The following is a 25,820-nucleotide window of genomic DNA, read 5'->3' as shown; positions in this document are numbered from 1 at the left end:
TCACCTAAAGTTCCTATGCTAAAATAAAGTCCTATGCTACCTTAATTGTACCATACTTATTTATTGTTCTCCATGGATAATACTTCAATGTACCACATACTCAATGTATACCCTGTTTGTTGCTTGCTCACAGTTTATTGATTATTATTTTATCATTAATATTATTATTATCATTAATATTACTATTATTATATAATTTATAATTGTATTATTTGTTTAATGTTAATTGTTCCATGTACACCATGCCCATGGTATTTCTAATTCTGGTTATCTGTAAACCGAAGCGATATGTACTTGTACATGATCTTCGGTATATAAAAGCTTTAAATAAATAAATAAATAAATAAATAAATAAATTAGGTGCATGATGTGGGGCATTTTGTGCCAGCGTGCGGAGTCCATCGGTAGGAGTAGATGGGGGCCATCAGGCACAGGGGGGCTCTCAGAAGCTTGTTAGAACTATTTTATGAACCTAACGAGTGCTTCGCTGCTGAAGCACTGGTGCTGCTGGAGCTGGGCAGAGCAGGTGAGAGCCCCTGCTGAAGGACTTGGTATTACCGTCCTGGGAATATGGGTCATAAAGCTCTATTGATATAAAGTGCCAGCACTTTCAAAGGCAGGACTCCTGGCCACTCTCACTCAGACCTGGAGAACTGCCTCCAGTACCAAATTTTCATAGGCACTGGAGGGCCAGTGCTGCTGTGCCATTATCTGGGCCTGTTCCCAACCCCACAACTCCAGCAAAAGTCAGCATGAGGCCTGCGAGCCCTTGCTTCCTGAAAGGTCCCGCGTGGGCCCACGCTTCCTCCACATGGGCTTCTAATTGCCATGGAAACCCTGCAAGGAGTGGGGCCACTGTAGGGTCTGTCAGCATTGCAAAGGAGTTGATGCTGCTGAGGTCAACGCTGCTGTAACTAAAGTGAGACTGGGAGAGGGACGGATCTGGCTGGGGTAGAGGGTGTCCTGGGTCTCTGGGCCCTCTCTTTGCCCATGAGCACTCCGATTTTAAATCCAGCCCTAGTCTTGCTCCTTGGGCGGGCAGATGTACAAAAGCCGTCCTAGTTCCTGGCAAGTGGAGGGCTGCTCCAACAGTGACATCTAGTGGCGAAACATAGAATACGACAGCAGATCTGCTCTGCCCAATTCTCTTCCTGGAGCAGCTCCATGGACCCCGGCTGATTTATGGCTTTCTCTTCACGCTTTCTCAACTAAAGATCCTCTGTGCTTATCCCAAGCTTTCTTGAATTTTGTTACTGTTTCTGTCCCCTCCCCCCACCTCTACTTCCATGCATCCACTAAGAAATATTTTCCAGCGTTACTCCTAAGTTGACCCTCTCTGAGCCTTACATCATGACTTCTTGTTCTAGAACTTCCTTTCCCCTGAAACATGTGCATTATTTATACCTCTGAGGTACTGAATGTCTAACTTATCCCTCATCCCTCTTTCTTTGGACCTCCTCTGTCTATATCCTGTGCTATTACAGCCTCCAGAACTGGACATAGGACTCCAGCGCAGAACTACAAGTACCTTTTACACTACAAGCCACGGCCCTATTTGACTTCTATGCAGGAGATGATACACAAAAATAAAATGCTGCAGGTTGCATAGAATGGATTTCTGATCACCTCTGGGTGGGAAGGCATGAAGCACTGTATGAGCATATGAACAGGAAAATATAATTTAGGGGGGAGATGATGCAAAATCATTGCAATTTTTTATTTTATCACCAAAGTGAATTTTGTGTTTACAGTTTTTGATGGTATCTCCCACAGTGATGGATCTAAGGGTGCTGCTGTGCTGCTCATCACTAGAACACCTGGATATCTCCAGTGAATGCACTGATATTGTCCCAGATTAATTATTATAATTCTATACCAAGGTTTTTCATGTATTTTGATTAAACAACTTCAGGTATTACAATATACTGCAGCACAGCTTATTATAGGGTTAAAGAAATAAGGCCATGTCTGTTTTGCTTCAGAAAAAGTACACTGGCTTCTGATTTTATACAGATTTAAGTTCAAAATTTTATGTCTAGTTTTTAAAATGCTCCAAACCGGTCAACTGCAATATCTTTCTAATTTACTGATCTTTTATTATCCGTCATGGACATTACGGTCCTCCAAAAATGATTTTCTTGTGATACCTTCAAAGTAATAGAGTCTGCCTTTGCATATCAAAGTCAGTTATTGTGGAATGCCTTGCCATATGATATTCAAATTGAGGCCAATAACTCCAAATTTAGGAAAGCTGTTAAAGGTTGGCTCTTTAAGCAGGCATTCAATTAATTTGATCTATTTTATAAAGTGGTAGCGTTGATGACTGGTGATTTTTTTGACATCATACAATTGATGATATATGTTGAATGTTATTATTTATTGTAGGTTTTGTTTATTCTTTACGTTGATTATTGCATCTTCTCATTTTATTGTATTTTATGTACTTAGATTTTACTTATTATTTATTATAATGTGCAGTAGATTTTATTTTGAAGTTAATTTAATTTTATTGCTAACCTCTGTGACTGATATAGAATAGCGGTATATCAAATGAATTAAACAAAGCATGAATCCAGCATACACTGTGACATATTGACCTCAGAAGGGGAGAATTACAACAAACATGCTTCCCTAACAATGTAAAAATACAAGAAATATTACAAATAATTGTTAGGACACCCATGAATAAAGTGCTGAAATCTGCAGACCTGAGGCTTAGGGTGGCCTCTGTGCTCATCCACAGAGATCAAGTGCACTATATTAAGGTAAGGCAATAAAAAGGTCTCGTCTGGAACTTTCCTCTTGCTCTTTATGTCAGCTTATCCTTCCAAAGTAAATACAGTGAAAGCCCTCTGCACACCATCCGTGATCATCGGTGAATTTATTTGGAACACGGTTCATATGGAGTCATGACTTAAGAAAATGAACAATAGTCAGGAGGGAGTGAAATGAACTGCAACAGCATAGCACAGGCACTGCTGTACACCCAGCCAGATGTGCACCTGCCACAAGGATAATTAGGCTTTGCACGTGACCGGGTTAGATCCAGCTTGCACTACCATGAAATAAATAATGTTAGATGTTATGGTCTAAAGCTCAAACTCGAATAATAAACCTCACATGTTTACAGCAACGGTTCCTGCAAGCAGGCCTGAGCTCATTTCAGAGGCTTATAGGGCGCGTAGGCACCGCCAGGCTCTGTGGCTAAGTAGATGGTGTGATAGCTTCGAAGAGAGCAGGGGAAGGGAGGAAAGTCATTATTAAAACCTGAACAGCAGTTGGTAAACTGGGGCACAGAGAATCTAAAGGCAGTCAGAAAACGGATTCCAGATTGTGAGCTCTTAACATTACACCTCCTCCTCAGTGTTTTACACTATGTTTCCAAAGTCAACGTTTTTCTTTTTTTCCTTCAGGAAAATGTTGAATTTATTGTCAGCTAATCATGTAAGATGTAGGAAACATTAGGATGTTTCTAAAGTCTGATGAGAGAACAAATCCCAGCCCTGTTCCTGACTCCTGGTACAACCGCGGGCAATCACCGTACATCCCTGAACCTGAATACATTAAGATTAAGTTGTACACCTCTCTCGCTGCTTACCTCTGTCCTTTTACAATCTGCCAGGGAGTGAATGAGCTTCCACCCCAGATGTGGCTGCTGTTGCAATCACAAAATGTGCATTAAGGCAGAGGTTTCTTATTCTTATTAAGCCCGTGCAGCCCAAACTCACCAGGGTGCGCGCTAGCAGCTCGTTGCAGTCAGGAATGCTGATGCCTGAAGCCCTCTGGGATTTAGGATCCTCTGGGATTTGAGTGAAGAAGCTGTCGGGGATCTTAAAAGGTATCTCGTGCAGGTAACTCATGCTCTCTCTCGGCAGCGTGCACTCTGGGTAGAGGAAGTTATTGGGGCTGGAGGTATAACCCGCAGTACTTTGGCTAAGATCCAGGTGCAAGGTCTGAGCCTCGAGCTGAGGACTAGCCCTGTTTGGTCTTTTGGCTGAAGTTGAGAACTTGTACGATACGAGGGTTAGCGCCCTGCCACCTGAATCCGCTGGGAACGAGCGGACGTAATGAGCATTGCCAAAGCAAAAGGATGAAACCACCTACAAAAAAACAAAAATAAATAAAGGAGCAACCTTAATCTCACCATGCGGACACACAGTACCAATGACACCGGAGGTCAGCTGAGGTCAGCCGACCGTCCAAGTCCCTTTAGTCCATCAGGGACCAGGGCAGGGCCATCCCTAGGGGAAGGCAAATCAAAGCACATTGCAAGCTCCATTGCTGCGGTTTTCCTCCAATGTGGTGCAGTCCTCACGCCCTCCTGCCCCTTAGCTGTGTCTGCCTCCTCCTCTAGTGGCCGCGATGTGAAGTTTGAATGGGTGGTGCCAGCGGGTACCACAAGACCACGGGGCTCTGTGCAGTTCAGACTAAAGCCAGAAGGAGGCAGACGTGAATTAGGATGTGCGCTACTCTCCTCCTGTCAGTGGGAGGGAGGCACAGGGGAAAGGGGCATCGGGGGGCAGGGGTTAGGGGTAAGATCGTACCCAGATGGGTGATGGCAGGGGAGGCTCACAAGCACACATCATAGTGGAGGAAGGAGAGGAAGACCCGAGTATGAGTAGAGCAAGGAACCCATGAGGTGGGAAGGGGAAGCTGGTGAAAGAAGGGGCTCCACACCCTAGGGTCAGCCCTTTTGTGCCGGGAAAGCAGGACGGCACTACCAGAACCAGCCGGGATGAAGATGAGAAAGGAGGAGTGAGGTCAGGAAGCAGACAGGCCGGTGCACGCATGGAACAGAGCGACAAAATCACTATTGCACTTTAAGAAAGGAAACCAAGCAAGAAAGGGACTTCGGGAAGTTTAGGAAATCTCTCTGCGGCCTGTGCTCCCGCAGTGATGGGAGATGTTCTCCAGAGAACGAGGAGCATTGAAATAATGTGGAAAAAAAGTTCCACGCACTACCCCCTGCCAGCAGGAGATGGACAAGAAGCTTCCTTCCTCAGCTAATTCTCCTGCACATCCTGGCAGGCAGGCGGCAGAGATTGGATCATCACATCCCAGCGGGATCTGATTGCTCCGCTCCGTGTGATGCCATCAGCGCTACTGGTGGGAGCTGGGGGGGGCGCCCAGATAGGAGCCCGCTCTCTCCCACCTATTAGAGCTCTCGCCCTCCAGGGAGCTTACCTCTCAGCCTCCTTTCTCTTCGCTTCAAATAGTTCCTTCAACATTTCAGGTGGGAGACGGGCACCTTTCACGATGGCCAAGCCCCCCCGTTTTCACCTTTCCAGGTCATTAGTGGACGGTTACTTTATTTAAACAGCAATCTGTAAGAAAAGGGAAGCAGGAGGGATTTGGTTTCTTCTAACTTCCAACTGAAATAGATTAAAATACTTCCTACCCACGTAGGACTGCAGGAGCAGCCAGGGATGCACAAGGCAGGATGAATAAAACTTCCTTCCACAGATTTGTTCTGTTGCTTTATCTCTCAGACCCGGGCCAGGCTTTATCCCCAGGCTGGAGATTCGCTGGAGCCGACGTTGCTGCTGCAGACGGACTGAGCCCAGCTGCGAGACACAGCCAGAGCTCTTACCGCCTCTCTCGCCTACCTCCGCCGTGCGGGCAGGAGCCCGGAGAAACGCACGCAGGCCTAGGAAAACCCCCGCTGCGCCCACGCTGGGGAACCGCTACCGAAATGGCAGTCGTGCCCTTGATCTGCCCTCTGTGGCTTAGCCCCTATGGGAGTGTACCAAGAAGACAGAGTACCTGGAGGCAGGTGTGCAAGGGGGAGGGGGTGGAGAGGTACAGGGAGGAAGTGAAAAGAGGCGAGGGCAGGAGAGAGTTCCGGGCAGAAATGGGGCAAAGTGGAGACATTACTCCGAGAGGGAGGGGGGGCAAGAAGGACAGAGGACTAGGAGGGAAAGATTGGGGCAAGAGAGAGACGGTAAATGGAGGGAGGGGCTGGAAGTGGAGAGAGGTGGGAATATGAAAGGGAAGAAGAGCAGAAAAATAAACAAAGTAAAAGAAGCAAAATGAAAAAAACTAAAGTAACAAATGGACAAAAAAATACAGAAAACATACAGCAAAATAACTTGCCCTGCAGCACTAACCCTGCCCCAGACACAGGTTCCACAAGCAAGGCATCTGGCACTGCTGCTTACAGTGGGAGGCATCTGGCACTGCTGCTTACAATGGGAGGCATCTGGCACTGCTACAGTGTGAGGCATCTGGCACTGCTGCTTACAGTGGGAGGCATCTGGCACTGCTACAGTGTGAGGCACCTGGCACTGCTGCTTACAGTGGGAGGCATCTGGCACTGCTGCTTACAATGGGAGGCATCTGGCACTGCTACAGTGTGAGGCATCTGGCACTGCTGCTTACAGTGAGAGGCATCTGGCACTGCTACAGTGTGAGGCACCTGGCACTGCTGCTTACAGTGTGAGGCATCTGGCACTGCTGCTTACAGTGTGAGGCAGTCTTATTCCGTGGCAGCCACAAATGCTCGTAAAAATGTCCTTCTATTGAGGAACGGTACCTTCACCTTGCTTGATTTTCTGAATGTGAATGGAGGCTGCCTCAGAAGATGCTGCTTCCTCTCCTTCCAATTCCCACTGTGCGGATTAGAGTTAAATCTGTTCTGCCAAATCCTGTGCTAAAATAAGAGTCCTTACGTCTTAAGCTGAGACTTTTCAGGCTTTAATTTAATTCCTCTAGTCGCCACCTACAGATCACTACTGTAGTCATGCAGCACTGTCAAGTTTTATTTCACGTCCTCCCAAAATTATCCCCGATTCTAAATCGTTCAGGAAAACCCCATTGGGTTCAGCCAGTGCCTTACACAGGTCCCTCTAGCACAAGCTCAGCAGGTGTTCAGTTCCAGAAGAGGACCCAGCGAGACCCAAATGGATCCTATAATTCTAGAGAGAGGGGGTATCCCAAAAGACCCTATTGGGTCCAGGCCATTGTCCAATATTAAGAAGAACCTGTGTGTGAAAGGAGGCTGCGGTGGGTCTAGGCTTCCCTGTTCCTGTGCTTCTCAAGGCATTGCCCCCCCCAGGGGAGACCCCCAGCAGGTCCTACAACTGAAAGGAAGGGGTTATCCATTGCCCTAAATGAAGGAGCTATGTCAAGGAGTGACTCCAGTGGCTTCACACTTCCCTAGTCTTATGCTTCTCGGGTAGGAAAACCCCCAGCCCTTACCCAGGGGTGGCCCCTTCAGTCCTCACCTGCAACCTTTCCTTAGTATCTGGAGTTGCAGGATCTGCTGCCTCCTATTAAAACCACAAGTCACATCCCAAGGGTAGATTGGGTAAAATGTGGGTTTGTTGATAGCCTCGATTCCATAAGGAAGAGGCTTATCAGCCACTCAAATGTGTGCACGTGTGTGTGTGCATATGTGTGTGCGTGCATATGTGTGTGCGTGCATATGTGTGTGCGTGTGCGTGTCCTCCCCTTTCGGTTTCTAGACAGCTACACCGAAGTGAATCCAGCTGTGTATGGGGACAGGTCCTGGAGAAGTAGTGGACTTTTGTGCCATTCAAAACTGGTGAGTGATTTGGGAAGTGCACAAAAGGGCAAAGGGGAGGAGAAGCTTAGTGGTTAGCGGACAGTGAAAGAGTGAGGCCACTGGTGACCTTGTGATGTTCTAAGGCTTTTCTCCCCTTGTGTCTATGGGAAAAATGCTTAGATTGTGAGCCTCTGGGGACAGGCAAATACCTGCAGTACCCGAATGCAATCCACTTTGGCTGATCAGCTAAGGAAGGTGGAATATAAATGAAGTCAATCATTTCTCCAGAGGCAATGCATGGGGCAGGGGCAAATTCAACTCCTCAGATCTTAAGAAGCACTGGGTTCTTTCTAACAAAACGTGGTAGCTGGACCCATGGCACAAGCTGCTCTAGGCAGATGAAATGGATTTTTGGTTGCTCCTTGAAACAGCAAAGTGAAAATCCCTCTCACGCTACTTCCTAGTGGGGGAGAGGGAGAGGACAGCTGGGTTTTGTAAAGCAGTTGGAGGGCAGTAAAATAGGCCATTTCCCTGTGAGAAATGCATTGGCGACTTCCTGAGTCGCTGGCTGACAGTTTAGAGCTGGACACTGGGCACAACAGTGCTTAACTGGGATGACTGGAATGTCGGTAGCGCCTTGGTTTACGACTGTTCACATTGCAACACAAACGACTGCTTATAAAATGGTTCTTCTTATCGTTCCTCGTGCTTCAGGTTGTAATTATCGCCAGCCTAAGCCTGATTAGTACTGAGCATGCACAGGAGAACTCGGGCGCAATGCAAGCGTCCGCCAAAGACTGGAAGTAGGACGGGAATGATCAACTCTGCTGTCTTGCATTCCAGAGTATATTTGGAAATTGCCTGCATGTGAAAAGCTGCGAATACGTCGCGATAGTCAAATCAGTTTTTACATCAGTCGGTTAATGGTGCACACAAATGCTATCGCGGCTATCCAGACGTGACACCTTGTACTGGTTACACAGAGAGAGGGAGCTCCTCGGGTTTAGGTGGCTCCTGAAGGCACATCTGTTTACAAAGGCCTTTCCTTGAATCTCATCCAAGGTGCTAGCTGCAGTCAGAATTTCTGAAATGTAGTTCTTGGGGGAGTGCTCATTATGTCAGTGGTTCTCAACCTTTTTTCTGTCGGGACACACCTGACAGATGGTTCTGACATGCGTGACACACTGACCCATGATTGTCACAGGGCTAGATGTAAAAGTACAGTTTGCATCCACGGGAACCCCCCTGACCCACAATAATGGATGTAAAGCAGAATTATGACATTCCCCATACAACTCACCCTACAAAAAAGATATTCTGGTTCTGGTGTCATCTCAGTAACAGCAACTCAAACTCCTTCTATTTCCAGGCTCAATAGCCCTACTTATGAAAAGACAGCAGTTTACCACCAATGCATGTCCTCTTGAGAAAACACAACAAATAAGACTGATACAAATGCTTACATGCTAGCAAAATATCTCATCTCGGTAACAGACACAGAACCGACCTAACATACTCCCAGGATCTGTAGTAATGCACATAAACTAATCCACACACAGTTACACCTGTATTATGGAATACACTCAAACAGGAGCAACACTATCTATGAAAAGGCAACACTACAAATATTAAATCAGGCCCTAAAACCAATACACCTCTTATTAGGAAAACAGAACTAGCAAGCAGCTATAGATCCCCACACAGAAATAATTGTAAAACTATACTAATAAGCAGAATAAATGTTTCACAACAACTATGAACAGAATAACATCCAACAATTAAAAACTCATAAAAACTATTAAAAATTCTCCAAACACCAATAAAATATTTCAAAAAAAGCAGACACATCACATAATATTAAATAATTAAAATGGCAGTCAATCAAGAAAAATAAACTTAAAAAGCCACCTTTACTTACCCCCTCCAGCAGCTCTCCTACTCTTCTTCCATGCAGGCGGTAGCACACAGCAGAAGCAGCAGAAGAGGCTAAGCTCTATACTCATGGTCCTCTTCCTTAGTGCCCATGTCTCTCACACACACACACCATACCAGTCATGTCCCCATGACCAGTTTCTGTCTCTCACACACTAATCATCTCCCAGTCTTTGACACACACACCAGTCACCTTCCTGAACAGTTTCTCTCACACACACAGGCTTCCCACTCTCATGTTCTCTTTCAGATATACAGGCTTCTCACTCCCATGCTGTGTCTCACACACACACAGGTTTCTCACTCCCATGCTCACTCTTCACATGCACAGGCTTCTCATTCCCATAATCACTTTCTCTCTCTCACACACACACACACACACACACCAGTCACCTGAGCTCTCTCATGCATACACACACACACAGGCTTCCCACTTCCATGTTCTGTCTTACATACACAGGCTTCTCCCTCCCATGCTGTCTCCACACACCCAGGTTTCTCACTCCCATGCTCACTCTCTTCACATGCACAGGCTTCTCATTCCCATAATCACTTTCTCTGTTACACACACACACACCCCTCAGTCTTTCTCTCATTTCCATGCTCGCTCTCCACTGCACAGGCTTCTCATTCCCTGAATCACATTCTCCCTCTCTCACATTCACATACACACCAGTCACACCGTCACCTTACCAACCAGTCTCTCTCTCATGCATGCACACACACACAGGCTTCCCACTCCCATGCTCTCTCTCACATAATCAGGCTTCTCACTCCCATGCTTTCTTTCACACACACCCCCACAACACCAGGCTTCTCACGCCCATGCTTTCTCACATACCCAGATTTCTCACTTCCATGCTTTTTTTCTCTCACACACACACATATCAGTCACCTCCCTGACTAATGTCTCACACTCTCCCACACACATCCGTCATCTCCCTGAGCAGTCACTTTCATTGTCTCTCACATTCACACACACATCAGCTCTCTGACCAGTTTCTCTCACTCACACACAGGCTGTCTGCTTCTCTCTCTTTCTCTCACTCACTTCCTCCCCCCCCCCCGGAGCACAAATGGGAGCTGCTCCTCCTCCTCCTCCAGCCCCCGCAGGCCAAGAAAGAAGCCTCCCATCGGCCGCGGGAGGCTCCTGCTGCTCTCTCCTTTCCGGCTGCTGCAATAGCTCGGGGGCCGACGCTGCAGCCGCCGCTTCTACTTCATCACGCGGCGCGGGCTTTCTCCTTCCCGCGCACCGCGTATCACTTCCTGTTCCGGGTCACGGGGGGCGGGCGCGGGAAGAAGAAAAGTCCCAGCCGCGGGTGCCACTGCTGCCGTTCCCGCTGGGCTTGAACGTGCTGACAGCCCGGCGGCAGCGGCAGCGGGAGGGACCGGGAGCGCGCGACCGCTGCATTATGCGGTGCACCTTCTATTTTATATTTTCAGAGTTCTCAGCAGCTGGATTTGTTTTTATTACTTCCGTTTACTATGTTCAGGCTCTTTTCATTTATTTTATATTTCCTCTGTTTCCGTGGTCGCCTGATTCAGGTCCCTCTTGGAACCTTTGGATCCTAGATTCCGGGAAAAGCAAGGTGATGTGCATTCATTTTACTGCCCCCGATAGTGTTAAGAAGTTTGGTTTTTGCACCCTTGTTGTAGAGTATTTCTGACTTGTTCTTTTTCTGTCCTTGGCTCAAGCATTACGGTTTTAATTGTACTGAATTAGTTTGTATTTTATTGTTGCTCTCTGCTTCTGCCTTTCTGGGACCAATGGGTGGAAGGATCTGTTGCAAAGTCTCTTTTTCCGATCTCTGATATAAAAGTCTTTTTGACACTGTTTTGTTCTTGTTGGAGTAGCAATACTGATTGGTCTGTGTTTTGTCACCTTTTTCATGCTATGCTTAGGACTACTGCATATTTTATTATGTTCGCCCATTATGTATTCTGCTGTTGTACATTACTTTTACTCGGCACCGGCTTCCTGTCCAATCCAGAATTCAATATAAAGTATTAGCTCTAATTTTTATCATCAACAACATTAACCCATGTATTAATAGGAGTGACTCTTCAACCACACACCCTGCAGACAGGCCTAACATCGCAAAACAAAGGACTCCTAAAGGTGCCTACAAGATTGAGCACACACCTACCACAAATAAAAGACCAAATGTTTTCCATAAGAAACATAAGAAATTGCCATACTGGGTCAGTCTAAGGGTTCATCAAGCCCAGCATCCTATTTCCAACAGAGGCCAATCCAAGTCACAAGTACCTGGGACAAGTACCCAAACACCCAAAGCTATGGAACTCTCTTCCAGGGTCTCTATGCCAGATAACAGAAAGAAAGTTTCAAACGAGATTATAAATGCATACGAAGTAACGTAAAACTCCAATATGCTAATAACATAGCTGTTGGAACATTAGACTATGCTAACAAACGGAGCAATCAGTATTGAGTGCTGCATACTGAATATAACATGAAGGATAATGTAATGGAAAACTTAGGTTATAATTCTCCTTCAAAGCACCCCAACTAATGTGGATGTATCGACCCAGAATACCCATGCACCGTTGAGATGAAACAAATTATGTATAAAATCGACCTAGAACATATATGTGCAAGAAAATGTCTATGCAGTTGTATCAACCTTGAATATGAGATTTGAAACAGAATGGGAACGTTGGCTGATATTATAAAGCGCTGTGATCCGATTTTGGAATGACGGGATATAAAACGCCTAGATAAATAAATAAATATATAGCTTCGAGCCTGTGGGATAGGTAATAAACTGAGCTGAAGTACATTGTGTGTGTGCGTTTGTGAATATATTTACAGCAAAGGTGATAAAGAATAATGCAATTCACAAGTGTGTGTGAATAATCAGGGCATATTTGGAGCAAAGGCTTGGTTCTGTCCTGCAGCCTTGCTCACACGCACTTAGCAGAGATGACATTTATTGCTGTGAAATTAGCAAGGAAGCAGGAGCAGGGAATGCTCCCTGGATCAGTGATCACCTGAGGCAATGCAGCCTTGCAATCCCATTTTCTCTCACGCTGCACGGCACTGCCGCTCGGCGAGGGGTCCCTGCATCCTCCTTCAGAAGGGAAAATGTCAGGAGGTGTTGGGACTGAGGGAAAGGCTCTGGCGGACATCTGACCTTTCCACTTCTCAAAGCCGATGGACAACAAAGGTAACAGTTCTGTCAGAAGACGCCCACCCTCCCCCTCCCCCTTAAGACTCTGAAACTGATGGACTTAGCTCTACCGCCTTTGGTGTGGAGGCAGCTCCTGGGGGGACATTTGGGAGGGGGGCGGGGGCTGGGCTGAACTGAGGCTCCCTGCTCGTTGCTAGGCTGGAGCCTAACCCTGGCGATGCAGGGGCCCTCGAGCAGACCCTAATTTAAAGGGAAACGTGTTTAGATCGCCTTGGACCTGCGCCTCAATCCACTGCACTTTCATCCGGGGAGACTTAACTACAGCAGCTTTACCGATGTGCTGACAGAACGTCTTGTACAAAACGGCCACTGCTCTGGCAGTCTTAGGTTTGCTGCTGTTTGATTCCTTGGGGGCTCCTCTTTGTCCAGGCCCACACGTCAGGAGTATTCAATGAGAAATCCTCTCACTACATCCAGGCGATTCTGTGTCTATTTCTACTGAAAGGCTCTTCTTCCCCGTTCCCCTTACTGCCGGCTCCCCTCCTAGACTCCGTCCCAGAAGAGGCAGGAAGGATCTCACCGGATCCATCAGCGGCTGCCAGGGGGCAGGTGCGGCGTGGCCTGAGAGACCCGAGTTTGGGTCACAGCAAAAGCTGGAATTGTTCAATATTCACTGCTAGCTGGGGACAGAACTTCACGGGGTGTCCTGGAAGAAAGACGACCCCCTCCCCCCCCTCACTATCTCAGCATCTACAGCAAATCTGAAGCCTAAACAGGGGCCGGGGCTTTTATTCCATCAGCTCCAGGGCATTCTCCTGACCCAGACAGAAGTGATCGATAGAAAATGCAGAGCAGAGAAACGCGTTACTTAATGACTGCAACTTTATTCTCCTAAACAGTGATAGCAATCATTTATGTTTCAAGAAACAGATATAAAATTACACTTCTACAAACAACCTCATTTTATATTAAAGCTTCTCTGTGTAACACTGCAGCACTAAATAATATACAAACCGAAATACAGCCTGGAAGGTTGCTAACCTCTGCCAGGTGCCGAGGATCCTCCTTCGCGCGCGCTCTCTCTTCAGTGAACCCAGAAAACCCCCCGAGCCATTCGCCTGATGGGGCCAGGAGCACCGACGCTGTGAATGAACACGATCACTGTCCAAAGAACTAACATCCAGGCATTATAAAACCCGTGCAAGCCCAGCTGGGGGGATCCGCTTCATATGACAGCACTAGCCCAGGTGTCGCTGCTGGGGAGGCTCGGAAGGACCCAGCCCTGGGGGATGCAGCTTCCCTCCGGACAGTCTGACGGAACCAGATACTGGTCCCAGGCATGCCTGAAACAGAGAAGGTTCCCATCAGCTCCATCCTCTTCTCATTAACTATCGTGTTAGACAGTCAGAGAGGGGCACACATCAAGAAGCTCTAACTTTAATAGCAATACATTAGATTTCTACAGCAAAGAGGGACCCCAACAGGATTTATCATTTAAATCCGTAGCTCTCAAATTCAGTCCTTGGGAACTTCCAACTATTCTGTTTTTCCCCTGAAATATTCTGCAAATATTCATGAGATACATTTGCTCTGATAAAACAGGTCATTTTATATATATTAGAAAGCATATCAGGTTAGACAAAGATCTAAACATGCACACCCTGGAGGAAAGGTGAGATAGGGGAGATATCAGAGAGACATTCAAAGGTTTCCATGCACAGGGGGTGAGCTCCTTCACTGGAAAGAAGGCTCTAGAACGAGGGGTCATGAGATGAGGGTGCAAGGGGGTAGACTCAGGAGTGATCTTAGGAAATATTTCTTTACAGAGAGGGTGGAGGTGGTGGAGACAAAAACAGAATCTGAATTCCAGAAAGCCTGGGATAGGCACAGGGGATCTCTGAGGGAGTGCTGGGAATTGTAACGCTAATTTAGTTGGGTGGATGGACAGACTAGAGGAGCCATATGATCTTTTTCTGCCGTCCTGTTTCCATGCTTCTTAGCCTGAAAGTTGGATCTGTTGAGGGTTCCCAAGGACTGGAGTTGACAAGCTCAGTCAAACATGCAGCTACCTCTGGGGAAGACAGCCTGACAGCACATGATTGAGAGCTTGCAAAGGGATTAGTGCTCATATTCCTCAGAGTTGCTAAACTGAGGCACAGGGATATAACATGACTTGCCGAGGGTCACAGGGAGGACACGTGCCAGGCATGGCATGAGATTTGAGATACAAGGAAGGGCAGGTAATACATGTTTTTAAATAAATAAACACATTGTTCATGCTGAAAATAGTGAAAGAAGATGATACGCATATGTATCCCATGGGTTTTCACCACTAGACCATAGCTTGTTTGCTCTAACGCCATCAAGGCAAACAGTGTGATGTGTGCGCTGCTAATCCAAGTCCCTATCACTGCCTCGGACCCAGTACAGAATGGGGAGCCGAGCAGCCCACCAACCCGGATCTTCTACACATACTGTGAACCTGCCAGCAAAAAGGAAGTCATTTCAAAGCCAAGAAAATGCCAAAAGTGACATTCCTGGCAAGAAGGGGTGCCTGCAACAAAGTCCTGATTAGGACGGTTATCATCATCACCCTGTTTCCTCTCTCTGGTCAGAGACTGCTCTGTGATCCAAAGTCCATTTCTCTACCATGTGCTGCTCCCTATACCAGGCCTGACCCCTTCCCCCCACTACCCAAACTAAGCTTCAGAGAAATGAGAACAAGGAAAGAGGCAGCAATGACCTGAAAAGCCCAGGCAACCGTGGCTTTGTGCAGGAGTGGAGGAAGCTGCAGAGGGGCCTTACCTGATCTGGAGCAGGGATGGCACCGAATGCTGGGCCTGCAGATAGTACTGTCTGAACGGCAGAAGCGGGTGGTGGAGGGGTAACTCACCTGGCACAAAGAAAAATGAAAACCGGTAAACTCTCGGCAACCAAGCTTGAAGCGCTGGGGAGAGGATGACGCTACCATCCCACGGTTCTGCTTTTCAAATTCGTATTAAGCACAGCACATCAGCCCAGGCCTAGCCCGAAAAGTAATCTGGAGCCAAATGCTTTGGACCTGTCTGTTGCGCTAGCAATGTCAACCCCCCTAGCCCTGGGTCATCTCTTGCTAGGAGGCACCCGCCACCAACTACTCTATTACAGCGCCCAGCAGGGATCAGAGAGAACTCAGCACTAGCTCCAAAATCAGGTTGGGTTTTATTTTACTGATTTTGTTATAGAAATACTCTTTTTCCTACTCCTGGCTGTACAGCGCTACACGACTGCTTTGCTACACTCACTTCCCAGGCCAATTCTCATTTAACAAACGAACATATTTCCGAAATCTTAGATCCGGAAGAAGGCATCTAAGTGCTTCATTTCAAGAGCAGAATTCCTTCACCTCTACAGGTGATGCCACCTTCAGTGGCTCGGACAGAAGAGCAGCGCCAGGGCGCCACTGAGCCCGAAGCAGGGCACTTACCAGGATCCCCAAACAAGATGGCGTTGAGTTCCCGCTGCTGCTGCACTACTTTCTCCCTCTCTTTCTTCAGCTTCTTTTCTTGTTCTCGTTTGCGTTCCTCTTCCTGCTCTCCCTCCAGCATGACCCTCAGGGCCCTCTCCTCTGCATCGTACAGCTCTGTGCGCTTCCGGATCAGCTCTCGCAGCCTCGCCACGTGCTGCTCAAAGGTCTGGTCAGCCGACGGAGGTGGAGAGATACCTGCGGGTAAGAGGAATTTGTCATCCAGACTGGTGAGACACTGCTGCGGCCACCTCTGGGGTGAATATAGTGCTCCTGAGGCCCAGACTGCAGGAAAACGCCCAACGAGAGAGGCAGACTTGTCAGTGGCAGGGCTGGGATTAGAGTTCCTCCTGACACAATGAGCAGGATATGCAAAAGCTCTATGCCTCCAGCTTTAAGAATTAGACACCTAGATCTGCCTTAATAAAAATCCCGCTAGTCCCTGCCTTAAGAGTAGGCAAGGCCAAAGGCAATTGTATTGAGAAGATCTGTTTCCTTCCACTTTCGTTTCCAATTAATCAAAAAAGCATTTAAGAACCTGAAGTCATCTGTAATGGGGCACAGCCAGCAACCTGGAAAGGAGAAAGGTAGCCAGGCAAAGAGAAAACAACTCACTAGGCTCCCCGTGCTGTACTGGGTGGCAGTGCTACCTCGTGGGCTAAAAGAATCAAGTCAAGCTGGTAGATAACATCCATTTCTTTACGATTAGCTGTCCTAAACTAGTATCGCGAAGCACGTGGGGACAGCCGCCAAAAGGCAAAACTCCTGCCGATATCCTAAACAAGGCTTCCACTCTGCTTAAAACGGTTGGGAAAATGTCGCACCATTGCATTTTAACGCAGGCGAATCATCAAAGCAGGCTTCTTCAGCAAGCAAAATCACAGCCCTGGCGCCCTGCTGCTATGATTTACCTTTCTTTCCTGCAGCTTCTTTTCGGAGCTTCCTGAGCTTCTCCAAGGCCCTCAGAACATCCACCATTCTCTTGGTGTCAGCCTGTTTCTTCCTTACTTCAGACAGGACACTGTCTGCCGCAGCTTTCAGCTCACGCTCCTAAAACAGATGAGCAAATAGTAAGCTAGCAACTGCAACCGCTTTCTTTTATCCATGCTTTGTCGGATAACTTGTTCATTATCCACATCTCAGTCACAAAGTGAGACCATTAAAGGTGCACGTCTGCATCAGCAACCCACAGGTTTCTAACGCTAAAGCAGGAGGAAATTACTTTCACCATAACTCTAGGGTTTTCTTGGCTGCCCTCTGCTGAGATGTATCTGGTGGCTTCTGCTGGAGCACAGGCTCCACAGGGCTCTCTAGCACCACATGAACACACAAATGTTCCGGTGGTGAGCACTGATCCTGGATCCTCACAGGCTATGTAGGCAGCTCAATTGCTGGGCTCTCCTTCTGTATCTGATCCCTGTCTCGAGCATCCACAACATGCACGGATTAAAAGCCTTAACACAAATTGTGCTTCTTTCCACTTTGTGCAAAAGAAAATTCTAGAGTGAAATCAGATTAGCAGAAAGAACTTGGCGTTAAGACAAAACCTTCAGGTTTGTTTTTACTGTGGGTCAACCTGGAAGTGCTGGACAGCTGGACTGTGCTGAGACCAAGCATCGTTTAAGATGCCTCAGTCTTGAGTTAGACCCTCATATATAATCATTATTCAGGCCCCTTAAGTTTTCAGCCATGCTACTAGTAAGCATGGACCACTGAATTAATACAGGCAGGTTAAGAGAGTGGGCTTTTATGAGGGCTCTGCTTTTCATAAGAGGTCCAGCAAAGTCTTGTTACATTCCCTGCATGAGTAAGAGAAGGATTTTCACTATCTGGATGTGCCACAAGGCTGCCAGAGAATGGCAGTTTTAGCAGATTTCCGTCCGTGCTCACTGAGGCCTGCACAGTCAGCTGCCGGTATGGGCTCAGGTACCTTTCTATGACACACACCCTGTTTTTTTCTTCCACTTCTTGGATACATTTCGTTCTCCACTTGTCAATCTTGGCTTCCCTTTCTGCTGCTCTAGCTGCAGCTTCTTCTTCTTCAGGGTTTTCCTGCTTTTTCACCTGCAGCCGAAACCTTCTCTTTTTCAGCTTCTCCAGTTTTTTTTTAACCTCATCAATGTAGCCAGGCTCACTGAGAATTTTCATTTTCTCCTCTAAGTCCTTATGAATGCTGGTAGCTTTTTGATAGGTCTCAGACCAAGCTGTCCCATCCTCTGTCATTTCCTCTAATTCCTGACATGCCAAAGTGAGCTCTGAAACCAGTCTAAAGGCCCCATACACGAGCTTGCGGGCTTCACTCACAGAAGGAGAACTCACAGCCTTTGCAATGGGGTGGGCTTTCTGTCTTCTGTTTGCCAAAAAGTTAGAAAGCCATTGCATATCTTGCTCATGCTGTACAGTATTTTCATCTTGCAGAGGACTCTTCTCATTTCTGCCCTCTTTTGAAAGGAAGTTCAGCCTTTCTTCATTAATCCAAGCTTTCTGACTAGTGACAAGCTCAGGATTTTCTTGCCACTGTAAATGAAGTCTGTCTGGGTGAGAGAATGGATGGCCACTTTGCACTGGTAGTCTGTCTGAGGGAGGGAATGGATGAACACTTTGCACTGGTGGTCTGTCCGAGTGAGGGAATGGATGGCCACTCTGCACTGGTGGTCTGTCTGAGGGAGGGAATGGATGAACACTTTGCACAGGTGGTCTGTCTGGGTGAGAGAATGGATGGCCACTTTGCACTGGTGATTTGTCCAAGTGAGGGAATGGATGGCCACTCTGCACTGGTGGTCTGTCTGAGTGAAGAAATGGATGGCCACTTTGCACAGGTGGTCTGTCTGAGTGAGGGAATGGATGACCACTTTGCACTGGTAACTTTTCTGAGTGGGAAAATGGATGATTGGTTTGCACTGGAGGTCTCTCTGGGTGAGAGAATGGATGATCACCTAGCATTGATGACCTGTCTGGTTGGGAAAATGGATGATTGGTTTGCACCGGTGGTCTATCTGGGTGATGAAATGGCAAATCACTTTCTAAACTCCTCTGGAAATCCTGCTGCTTATAGTCATTCATCATTGTTGCAGGAGAAAGTGAAGGTGAAAGACAATCACCACTATCCACTTCAGCATGTCTATATAAGGAGTTGCCTGAACAGTCAGGTCCTCTGAAGCCAGAGATTAATTCAGTTGTTCCCGATATATGCAAAGCCGAGAAAGCTTCATGTCCAGATGGAGGAGGTTGCCCTTGTTGGCCAGAGAAAGAACTGACCCCAGGGGTTGGGAAAAAGGTCTGGCTTTCATTCTGTCCGAGGAACTCTGGAATATGTGATGCAAAAGGTGGCGGCTGGCCATGGTGGCGGGAGTATTCCTGTTCACGATGTAAAGGATTATGCAAAGGCTGTTGCTTAGAAGGTGGAAACTGAAGCTGAGCTGAATGAGGCAGATGCTGAGGGTACATAAGCTGAGGTGGTTGCTGCTGCTGCGGGGGCAGACGCTGAGATTGTTGCTGTTGTGGGTGCAGAAGCTGAGGTTGCAGTTGCATCTGCCCCGGGTACAGCTGCTGCTGCTGTGGATGCAGGTGTTGGAGTCGGTGCTGCTGGTGTGGGTGCAGATGCTGAGGATGTTGCTGCCGTGTTTTCCCTACTCCGGGCGTCGGAAAGAGCGGCTGCCGTTCCATAGCTCCCCCTCTGCACGCAGCTGCAGCGAGACACTGTCCTCGCTCTCTCTCCGGTTAAGGGACGGGGACGGGCCGATACTTCCGCTGACGTCACGGCCTGGGGGACTCCGCCGGAGGAGCTGGGGAGCAAGCGCCCTCTGCAGGCTGGGAGGACACATAGCAGCGTCTCGCCCCCCAAGTCTTAGGATTGTTCAATGTATCCAGCCCCTTCCTAAGGATTTCTTCTTATACTTTCGGTTTTAAGTAGTGTTAGCTGTTTTGGGCTATCGCTTTGCGAGAATGATCTCATATTTACTTGTTTTTGATGGTTTGTCCATTTTTCTTTCTTTGTGAATCACACGGATGATATATCGAATGCAGTCAATAATAGTGCCAGAGCCTGAAAATGAGACCCTGTGGAATAGACTAAGCAGGAAGGATTAGCTCCTGTTTAAAAACACACACACAAGAGTACGGTTAAAATAGTATCAGAAACCAGCACTGATTGAGGGACTTCTGGAACTTTTTCGAAAGGAAGAGGTGGTGGTTGAACAAACCCAACATTATTCAGACAGCACAGGTCAAGCCAAAACTTATCATAATGTGCATTGAAACTGAGCGCCCGTTTTCCTAACAGGCTCACAGGCACATGCCTGGGTGCCCCGATGCAATATGTAAATGCCATGTTGCTGAGGCCATTACCTGGTACCTTCGATGTAAACAATCCTGCGCCCAATGTGCACATTTTAACCTTCAAAACTTAACGCCAGCCCAGAAGGTGGCATTAAGGGTTAAGGTGCCCCAAAACCTGCACAGAAAAACAGAAAAGAATACTGCTTTTCTGTGGTTCCTCTGACTTAATACCATCATGAGATTAAGTTAGAGGAACCACAGAAAGCACCAAAAGGGAGGGGGGGGAGTTGATGGTGCTCAGGTTCAGAAAATGGACGCTCAATTTATGCACACAGCCTCCTTTTTAGCCTGGCAGCTCATTTGCCTATTGCATTCACCAGGAGAGGTGAATGTGCCTGCAGTGAAAAAAAACACACAGGCACCCAGTTTATTGCATCAGCCTCCTAGTTGGGGATAGCAGGCAGAGAGCTAAAGTTCCCATCTTACAGGCCGATACAGTACAGTGCGCTCCGGTGGAGCACTGTTAACCTGCATTTGGATGCGCGTTTTGGACGCACTAGCTTTACCCCTTATTCAGTAAAGGGTAATAGCGAGTCCAAAATGCGTGTTCAATCCCCCGAGACTAATAGCGCCCGCAACATGCAAATGCATGTTGCGGGCGCTATTAGTCATTCCCACACGATACAGAAAGTAAAATGTGCAGCCAAGCCGCACATTTTACTTTCAGAAATTAGCACCTACCCAAAGATAGGCATTAATTTCTCTTGGCACCGGGAAAGTGCTCAGAAAAGCAATAAAAACTGCTTTTCTGTGCACCCTCCGACTTAATATCATGGCGATATTAAGTCGGAAGTCCCGAAAGTTAAAAAAGTTTAAAAAAAAAAACCCCCAAAAAAAAACTGAAATCAGCCCGCGGCTCATGGGTTGAAAACCAAACGCTCAATTTTGCCAGCGTCCGGCTTCCAAACCCGTGGCTGTCAGCGGGCTCGAGAACAGACGCCGGCAAAATTGAGCGTTGGCTGTCAAACCCGCTGACAGCCGCCACTCCTGTCTGAAAAGAGGCGCTAGGAATGCGCTAGTATCCCTAGCACCTCTTTTTACCACCAGCCCTAATTTAAATATTTTAGTTTACTGAATCGCACACACAGGACACTGACCTGTGTGCTCGCCCGTGAACTTTACTGTATCAGCCCGTTACTGCATCAGCCACATAATCTGTAAAGTCATAGGTAGTGGCTTTATACCCGTGTCTGTATTTCTGCAATAGCCTCCTCTAATCCCTTCTGTTACTGAGCTCTTGGACATGGTCTAAACTTATAGGCATCCTTACCCATATCATAACAGTCTCCATAATCACACCACAAAACCTAAACCAGCCTTCTTGCCATACTTGAAATCCTATTTCTTACCTACAGCACTACAGAATAATAGGGTACTAGTAAATCTGCAATAACCCAGGCTGTTGCTAGTACCCGTTTATTAAAATCCTGTTGTACAGTTATCCTCTACACTGCCCAATAAAAGTCAGATAAGGGAGCACACTACAGCCCCTGCTCTGCCTTTACAGCACTGCTTCTGTTGCTTTCCAGTTATTATCAGGACATGGTGGAGGGAGTTGCTACTGTGATTTTATGCTCATCCATGAATTTTTGTGTAACTCCTACCCCACTCTCTCGTCAGCTTCAGAAACTCTTGGAAGTTCAGGGGCCACTTTGCTACCCATGCTCCCAGCATCCTTTCCTGGCAGGAGGAAAGAACATTTATGGCTGCATGGGTAAATGGAGGGAGGCATTTTTCAGCTCTCTGCTTCAGCCACTGCCTGTGCTATATCCCCTGTCTCAGTGGAGTGTGCTGCAGGCAGGTCTGTGTATGTGTTTACGAGGTGGCTTTGAAGGTGCCTTTTTGGCAGAGCTGTGGTCAGACGATTTTGGCCCTTATGGCCACCATTGCAATGTGCACCATCATCTCTATTGTTACAGCCCAACACACTGCCACAGTCTTCAGACTGCCATATCCTGATCAGAGAGGAATCCCACCAGATTCTTCCTGTGGCTCCCAATCCTGCCATCCTTCTTCCATGCCAACTCTTCCTTGATCCTGGATCTCCCCTCCCACTTAGCCCCCTGCTCTCTGATCCTTCCCCCACCAATCACAAAGATCCCTTTTTCCCCCGGCCAGAAAACTAAAGAACTCAATTATTCCACATAAAGGTTGGAAGAGACTTTAGTTTTATAAAGTAAAATATAATTAGGTATTACTGGCATTAGTAGCATGGGCTCTAATTAATATTTTAGGTTCTTGTATCCTGGATTGGCCACTGTTGGAAAAGGAGGGTGGGCTTGAAGGACCCTTGGTCTGAGCCACTCTGGCAACTTTGGTTCTTTGATGTGCAATTTTCTAACTTGAGGCAGAATCTACCCTGAGCTGCCCTAGGAAACACCTGTGCTCCCTTGGGTTAAGTGATTTTTACATATGTAAGGGGGTCTCCACAGACAGCGGAGTGTAGTGGATATTGGTTACCCTGGTGGGGGATGTTCATCTCTGATGCTAGGAAGCTGGTGGGGACTCCACAAGCACAGAGAGATCTCGATTTCCAAGGGCATCCTGAGAGCAAGAGGAGCAGAGGTAAAAGGTGCCAGAAGGAAGTTCAGTCCCATACTTCTCAGCTTTTGCCTGCTGGAGTCATAGTAATATAGAAATGATGGCGGAAAGATCCAAGTGGTCCATCCAGTTAGCCTAGAGTAGTAAGTGCCGCTCCGTGCAGGTTTACCTCCCCTTGCCTATGGTTAAGGGTAGTAAGTGCCGCTCCGTGCAGGTTTACCCCTCCCCCTTGCCTATGGTTAAGGGTAGTAAGTGCCGCTCCGTGCAGGTTTACCCCTCCCCCTTGCCTATGGTTAAGGGTAGTAAGTGCCGCTCCGTGCAGGTTTACCCCTCCCCCTTGCCTATGGTTAAGGGTAGTAAGTGCCATGCATGCCCTAACATGCAGCGAGAAAAGACGACTGAGAAACAGTGACACAGTTTTGTTTCACTTTAATTTGTTTTAAATGAACCCAAGATGTACAAGTCCTTTAGTGTTTTACAAGTCTACCTTCTAAAGGATCAAAATTAACTCAAGCGGATGATAAAAGGGAGTAACTCCCTCCCCACCCTTCTTGAGTCTTAAAATTAAAGACCAAAACACAAGAAGCAGGACAACCATATAACTTAAAACAATGGGCACCTAAAAAAAAAAAAAATAATAATCTGCTGCAAGATAGTGCTAACATTTTGAAAATATCATTAAATTAGGTGTAAAATCTCAAAGCAATTTTAAAATCCTAGGCTTCACTACATTTTTGTTTTATGGAAGGAGTTTGGTTTTTTTTTTATTCACATCCACTTTTTAAACCAAACTCCCCAAAACAAACAGTGTAGTGAATGAAGATCGAGCTCCCATATTCATATTACTCTGCTGTGACAGGTGGAGCTTGGGACTTATTCAATTCAAAACTTTTTTTTTTTCTTTTTAAAGTGAGCCAATCAGAAAATGAAAGGAAAAAAAAAAAAAAAAAGGAAACCATTTCCATAAAAAATACTGAATTGATGATGCAGTTGTCCTCTCTGGTTTCACAATGAAATTTCATCTCTATTTGCAACTGTAACATTATTGTAAAACTGGCAACAACCACATATTTGTAATGAAATTCTAAGAACCTTGTTAAGAAACCAATTTTTTTCTTTTAAAAAAAGCCCCAAAGATAAAGTACATTTCTGTATTTAAACGTTGTATTATTAAAGTTTGCATAATGTCCCATGTATAAATCAACGTCATTACCATAAAATACATGATCGGCTCGATTTGAGTTTGTTCGCCTCAGTTTTTTTGACCAAGCTGGGTTAAGAGAGAGCGCTCCAATGCTTTATTGGCAGACTGCAAAGCCGGGAACAAGCAAAGTTTTACAAAAGGAGAAGAACATCCTCTGTTGGATATTAATGGTTTGCAGCATCTGCTTGACGAGGCCAGCCATCCTCTTCAACTCCCGAGTCGTATTCTTCCTCCGCCACATCTTTAGACGGGGTCCTGAAAATAAACAGCTGCAGTCAGAGACACAACTTTAAAAAAACCAAAAACCTTCCATCTGCGCTCTCCCCACCAGGCAAAGATTTCTCCAAAAGGGGTAGGACCCCCTTGGGGAGGTAAAGTCGAGTAAGCAATGGGATATCCTGGTCCCTCTGCTGGCCTGGGACAGAGGGCATGGGACACACTAAGGGAAGACTTTGTTCTTTCCTGGCACTAGAGTCCATTCAAGACAAAGCCATCCTCGCCTCTTCACAAATCAGTTTTGGCAAGCGTAGTGGGGGGGGGTTGCTGTTTTAACAAATTCAGAGAGTGTGGAGAAAGCAAATAAGGAACTCTCTCAAAATAAGAGGCAGCAGGTTTAACAAGCAGCATGCATTACTTCTCAATACTTACAAACAATAATGAATATGCATGAAACAGATTTGTGCACAACGGAGGCAGTGCATGCAAATCTATCTCATGCATATTCGTTGTGGACATCCTGAAAACCCGCCCTGTTTGAGGCACTTAAGGACAGAGGTGCCCACCCTTGATATAATGGATCTATTTCAGTTGATGTAGATGCTTAACCACAGGTCTAGGAACTTGGCATAGATGCTGTGTGCTGATATACGCAAGACCAAGGTCCAGACGTAACCCTGAGACTATCAAAGGCTGGCTGTAGCAGGCAGAAAATGCCAGGCCAAGAGAAGAAGCTTTGATCATGTGGATGTGACATTCTGCTGCCTGTTCAGTCTGGCAGAGCAGCTCTGCTAGGGCTGTAGAAAGAGCAGACAGGTCAGTGCCATGCACTTAAATGGGAACGCATGAGGTGAAATACAGAATACTAACACGAAGGGTAGCAGAGCAGCGGGTGCTGTTTCCCACTGTGGTCCCATGTACTTGACAATCAGTGCTGTGACTGTACAATATTTCAAATGTAGTGCTAAGCACCTTCTACCAACATATTCATAGGAATAAATTGTTAGTATGCTCCTCTATGCTGTTTTAGTTTGTGCTTCTTATATAAAATTTAGTCCTAAAGTGCACCTGTCTCTTGTGATCCTCATGGCATGTGTTTTACATGGGGTTAATCTTATAAAATGGTGCATGTGTGTGCCAAGCTCAAAACTTCCTCACCTTCCCACAGAGCGTGTCCATCATATACTCTGGACTAGTTAACACTCGCGCAGTGCGACCCTTAGCAAGAACTTACCGCACGTATCTTGGATCCTGCTTGCCCTCCACAACTTCTCTGTTAATCTCCACACACACTATGTCAGAATTGGGAACCTCAAACATTGGTTCCAGCAGCAGAGTTTCCTGGAGAAAAAAAAAGCCAATAAAACACGAAACGGGGGAAGCATGAGAGCCGTTAAGTTTTAATCCGTATATACAACTGAGTTCTCA

General features: G+C 46.7%; 2 protein-coding genes across 5 annotated transcripts in view; both read right to left on the bottom strand.

Annotated features, from left to right (window-relative positions):
* Positions 1–13,452: 13,452 nt before the first annotated feature.
* PDCD7 (programmed cell death 7) lies at positions 13,453–19,840 on the bottom strand. Of its 2 annotated transcripts, XM_029575488.1 has the most exons (6): positions 18,943–19,840; positions 18,041–18,900; positions 17,005–17,143; positions 16,055–16,291; positions 15,394–15,481; positions 13,453–13,931 (listed from the first exon to the last, which is right to left on the bottom strand). In XM_029575488.1, exons 1-6 carry the CDS (start codon positions 19,757–19,759, stop codon positions 13,814–13,816), a joined length of 2,259 nt encoding a protein of 752 aa, XP_029431348.1. In that variant the 5' UTR covers positions 19,760–19,840; the 3' UTR covers positions 13,453–13,813. The 2 variants fall into 2 exon arrangements, with proteins under 2 accessions (XP_029431348.1, XP_029431347.1); XM_029575487.1 differs by having other exon boundaries at positions 18,041–19,838.
* A 3,544-nt stretch (positions 19,841–23,384) lies between these two features.
* CLPX (caseinolytic mitochondrial matrix peptidase chaperone subunit) overlaps positions 23,385–25,820 on the bottom strand; it is a 58,963-nt gene continuing 56,527 nt past the window's right edge. For all 3 annotated transcript variants that reach the window (XM_029575514.1, XM_029575512.1, XM_029575515.1), the window contains 2 exons: positions 25,627–25,733; positions 23,385–24,431 (listed from right to left, as the gene is read on the bottom strand). In XM_029575514.1, coding sequence (XP_029431374.1) covers positions 24,341–24,431; positions 25,627–25,733 — 198 coding nt within the window. In that variant the 3' untranslated portion in view covers positions 23,385–24,340. The remainder of the gene's footprint in view (positions 24,432–25,626; positions 25,734–25,820) is intronic.

The sequence above is a fragment of the Rhinatrema bivittatum genome, chromosome 13 (assembly GCF_901001135.1).
Source record: "Rhinatrema bivittatum chromosome 13, aRhiBiv1.1, whole genome shotgun sequence".
Lineage (NCBI taxonomy): Eukaryota > Metazoa > Chordata > Amphibia > Gymnophiona > Rhinatrematidae > Rhinatrema > Rhinatrema bivittatum.
Note: the sequence above shows the minus strand (reverse complement) of the source record. Positions and strands in the feature narration are given on the sequence as shown.

Excerpts from the sequence above, each read along its gene's own strand:
- PDCD7 (XM_029575487.1), bottom strand. The coding sequence starts at position 19,759 with ATGGAACGGCAGCCGCTCTTTCCGACGCCCGGAGTAGGGAAAACACGG. Across the intron at positions 16,292-17,004 it reads AGAAGCTGCAGGAAAGAAAG|GTATCTCTCCACCTCCGTCG; the intron begins GTAAATCATAGC and ends TCTTACCCGCAG. Across the intron at positions 13,932-15,393 it reads CCATCCCTGCTCCAGATCAG|GCATGCCTGGGACCAGTATC; the intron begins GTAAGGCCCCTC and ends TCTCTGTTTCAG.